General features: G+C 50.3%; 1 protein-coding gene across 1 annotated transcript; it reads left to right on the top strand.

The window, feature by feature from the left end:
- Positions 1 to 1,732: 1,732 nt before the first annotated feature.
- On the top strand, positions 1,733 to 4,022 carry LOC123426560 (ACT domain-containing protein ACR6-like). Its single transcript, XM_045110419.1, has 4 exons — positions 1,733 to 1,985; positions 2,265 to 2,425; positions 2,531 to 2,598; positions 2,692 to 4,022. The coding sequence occupies exons 1-4, from the start codon at positions 1,924 to 1,926 to the stop codon at positions 3,730 to 3,732; spliced, it is 1,332 nt and encodes a 443-aa protein (XP_044966354.1). The 5' UTR covers positions 1,733 to 1,923; the 3' UTR covers positions 3,733 to 4,022.
- The last annotated feature ends 503 nt before the right edge of the window (positions 4,023 to 4,525 follow it).

Below are 4,525 nucleotides of genomic sequence, written 5' to 3' on the forward strand. Positions count from 1 at the left end.
ATTTTTAGTTACGTACATTGAATTTGTTCATGCGCATTCTAGCATTCTAACTATGCAGGAGGTCGGATGGACTCATTATGTTTGTATATGTTCTATTACGAGTCAATAAAATTAAATTAGCCCTTTATAGAAAAACAGAGCAGCTGCTAATATTGTTTACACTTCCGCAATTTCCGAATCACCCTCTAGAATGGTCCGTTCTCCTCGGTCGGAATAGGCAGTTCCTTCCTTTAGAACCGTACTTGAGAGTTTCCTACATCATACGGCTTAGAAATTGCTATCTTAATTTCCCCTATCTTAACTGAATTCGATTTATCAAAAATCGATCCAATTTGTAGGTCATGCTTAGCGACCGCTTCACCGAAAAGAAAAGATAAAAAAAAAAGAAATGTGGAAAGAAACACACGTTTTCTATAACAAGGGTATAGAAAAGAATCAACAATTTGGAATCTTATGACCACCAATTAATCACCTACCTATGATTGCGTAATTCTGTTTCACCGTCCGACATATATATCACATCTATACCTAATAATAAAGTGGCTATTGCTTCCGTCGAAAAACTCATCATAATAATTTTATAAAAAAGCCCCTGTAATTTTTGTTATTCAACCCGCGCTCCATCATTTATCTGCAACGCAAAAGGAAAAAACGATTCGCTGTAAAAATTATACACGTACGCATCCCCTCCTCCTGTCGACCCTGGGCCACCCTGGCCTGAGCCCAGGCCGTCGTCACACCACTCGCCGCCGCGGCCGACCTCAACCGCCATCGCTGTCGATTTCAACCCACCCGCCTCCGCGGCTGTACCTCTCCCCGCTCACTGCCCCTGTTGCGGCGCTGGAGCGCATCGCGTCGACCCTGGTCCACCTTCGCCTGTGCCCAGGCCCCTGCCACACCACTCGCCGCCGCGGCCGACCTCAACCACCACTGTTGTGGATCTCAACCCACCCGCCTCCGCGGCCGTACCTCTTGCCGCTTGCTGCCCCTGTTTCGGCGCTCGAGCACAGCTTCTGGATCAAATCAACGCGACAGCTACAGTGACTGGGGATGATGCGTCTGCTCGATGCAGAACGGCGGCGGCGCGTGGATAAGGCACGGCGGAGCGAAGTACTTGCAGGTGGAGGCGGACCTCCATGGCTCACACGGGGAACTCCGAGGTTATGGCGCGGCAACGGCGACTCCTTATGGCCAGATAGAGGCGCCTAACCCTTGCTTCCTCATCGTATCCCCTCCTCCGACACGAACTCATCATTTGGTGAGATCCCCTCCCCATGCCTCCAACCGTGTGCCAAGGACCGACAAGAAATTTTGTTTTGTGGTGATTTGTTTGCTGATGAATGAATGTATTGAATGTAAGATTGTATTGTTGTAGAGACAGAGAATGGAACACCACATTCAGTTTGTCATCTGATCCCACATTCTCTACCCAATAAGTGAAATAAGATAACAATCCATTGATCAATTCACGCAGCCTCTTTTCTTTGCTTTGCTTGTCCCGCTTAATTTCTCATCATGGTGAAATTAACAATGGACGGGTTGATTTCTCAACAAAATAGGATAGGACTGACTACATTAGTTAGTTAGCTTATTATTTTAATAAATTAAAATGATTTTAAAAAGATTAAAAGCGTGTGGTATTTTTTTCTTCCGCTGCAACGCACGGGCCTTTGCTAGTACTATCTATAATAGGCTCTACAAAATCCATCCGCATCAACCCGTTCATCCGTGCTCGTGGCCTCGCATAAAAGCCACCGGACACGCGAAGCTTTTCGGTTCTGTCCGGGCAAGCCCAGCACACCCTATCACAATTCACAAGCTCTCTCTCTCCCTCTCTCTGCTTCGACGACTCCTCTTCCTGCCACCTCTCTGCTTCGTGCCAAGTGAAGCTAAGCTGTTGATGCGAGTGAGGGTGTGCTCGCCATGGCTCTCACTGACGACCACGACGAGTACGCCAAGCTCGTCCGGGGGATGAACCCGCCGAGGTGAGCAACTCGATTAGCCGCCGTTGCTTTTTGTAAAGTTAGCTTGGTCTTTTGATTTCTTGGGTCCATTTCCATTTTTGTAGTTCTTGACCTGCACCAATTTTTGGTTCTGTTTTCCTGTTCTTGATGTGTTTTTCCTTCGTTAATTCTCATGCATATGCCTCGGTTCTCAAAGCACGGACCTTGGTTGTATCGAAATTGGGAATCCTCTGCTCCTCATTTCATCCTTTCTCAGCTCTGTTCTCATGATTTGGGGATTGGATCGATGTGTTGTTGCAGGGTTGTGATCGACAACGATGCCTCCGACGATGCAACCGTCATCCGGGTGGACAGCGTCAACAGCCACGGCACCCTCCTCGCCGTCGTCCAGGTCATCGCCGACCTCAACCTTGTCATCCGTAAGGCCTACTTCTCTTCCGACGGGAGCTGGTTCATGGACGGTGAGTGCGCCACACGGCCATCAAGAGCTCTAGCTCTAGCTCTCCGCCCAATTTCCACGGAGTCTAACAAATTTCGGTTGTTCGTTTTCCTTTTGTTGTCCGCAGTGTTCAATGTCACTGACCGTGACGGGAACAAGGTTCTTGACACGCCAACCATCTCCTACATCCAGAAGGTAATTCGCTGATCTTTCTTTTCTTTTTTGGTGCCGGATTGATTTTTAATTGTGTCGACAAGAGTTTTTGAGTATTGAGTTTGGTGTGTGCAGACGCTGGAAGCGGAGGATTGCTACTACCCGGAGGTGCGCAACACGGTGGGCATCGTGCCGTCGGAGGACTACACGTCGATCGAGCTCACGGGCACCGACCGCCCGGGCCTGCTGTCCGAGGTGTGCGCGGTGCTCGCCGGCATGCAGTGCGCGGTCCGGAGCGCCGAGCTCTGGACGCACAACACACGCGTCGCGGCCGTCGTTCAGGTCACGGACGCGGCCAAAGCCGCGGGTGGCGCCATCGAGGACGACGCCCGCATCGCCGACATCAGCCGGCGCCTCGACAACCTGCTGCGCGGGCAGAACGGCGTGCGAGCGGCGGCTGCGGCCAGCCTGACGCACAAGGAGCGCCGCCTCCACCAGATGATGTTCGAGGACAGGGACTACGGCGCCGCTGGACCGCCGGACCCACGGACGGAGGTCTCCGTGACGCACTGCGCCGAGCGCGGGTACACCGTCGTGGTCGTCCGGTGCAGGGACCGGCCCAAGCTGCTGTTCGACACCGTCTGCACCATCACCGACATGCAGTACGTCGTCCACCACGGCACCGTGAGCTCGGAGCCGGCCGGCGGCGCCTACCAGGAATACTACATCAGGCACGTCGACGGCCACCCGGTCAGCACCGAGGCCGAGCGCCGCCGCGTGGTCCAGTGCCTCGAGGCCGCCGTGGAGAGACGCACCGCCGACGGGCTGGAGCTGGAGGTCCGCACCGACGACCGAGCCGGCCTGCTCTCCGACGTCACACGCATCTTCCGGGAGAACGGGCTGACGATACGGCGCGCCGAGATATCGTCCGAGGACGGCGAGGCCGTGGACACCTTCTACCTGTCGGACCCGCAGGGCCACCCAGTGGAAGCCAAGACGATCGAGGCCATCCGCGCGCAGATCGGCGAAGCTACACTGCGGGTAAAGAACAACCCGTTGGCCGATGACGGCGGTTCCACCTCCGAGGTCGCCGCCGGCTCGACGGCATTCCTCTTCGGGAACCTCTTCAAGTTCTACCGTCCGTTCCAGAACTTCGGCCTCATCAAGCTCTACTAGTAGGACTAGTAATACAGAAATCACATGTAGGGTGCACAGATACAGATTTCAGTGTAAATATTAGTCCAGTCCTTCCTGTCAGAAGATGATGGTGATGATCAAGCTAGTCCGGTGTAGATAGGGTAGCACAAACTAGCTCTGGGAAGAAATATTAGCTCAGCTTAGAAAGCATAGCATCATAGCAACTAGTTTAGCTTGGGTATACTTGAATTGGGTTGTACTAGAATCTCTGTAAATACTCATCTTGTACATAGGTCATTTTGCAAAAAAGCCCTCGCAGTTTCAGTTAATTGACCCGCAGTTCAACTTTAAACCGTTTTCTGTCGTTTTGCAGAAAAGTCATCACAGTTTTAGATAATCAATCCGCGGTCCATCTTTTAGTCAGAGCCGAACCGTTTTTTTTATTTTACAGAAAACTCCCTGATGTTTCAGGTAATCAACCCGCCATCCCTATTTAAGTCAGCCAAAACCTTTAACTTTTCAATTAATCAATCCATATTTTATCTAAAACAAAATTATCCATATCTTTTAAACCGTAACTTCGATTTTAACATGTTATATATGAAATTTGATTAAAAAATGTGTAGAATCTAAATAGGATGTTATTTTTAGCTGTTAAATAATTCTTAAATATTATTTTTGATGCAAATTTAATCTGTAGTGCACGGTCTTTTTTTCTCTCTCTTTCAGACGACCATACGAATTGCAATAAATATCCATTAAACTAAAACCAAATTGAGAGGAAAGAAAACATCGTTAACCACACATGCACATCTTTGAAAAATCTCGTGGG

This window comes from Hordeum vulgare, chromosome 2H (assembly GCF_904849725.1).
Source record: "Hordeum vulgare subsp. vulgare chromosome 2H, MorexV3_pseudomolecules_assembly, whole genome shotgun sequence".
NCBI classification, from domain to species: domain Eukaryota; kingdom Viridiplantae; phylum Streptophyta; class Magnoliopsida; order Poales; family Poaceae; genus Hordeum; species Hordeum vulgare.

Coding starts and splice junctions, on each gene's coding strand:
- LOC123426560 (XM_045110419.1), top strand. CDS start 1,924: ATGGCTCTCACTGACGACCACGACGAGTACGCCAAGCTCGTCCGGGGG. Junction 1,986..2,264: donor CGGGGGATGAACCCGCCGAG/GTGAGCAACTCG, acceptor GTGTTGTTGCAG/GGTTGTGATCGACAACGATG. Junction 2,599..2,691: donor CCATCTCCTACATCCAGAAG/GTAATTCGCTGA, acceptor TGGTGTGTGCAG/ACGCTGGAAGCGGAGGATTG.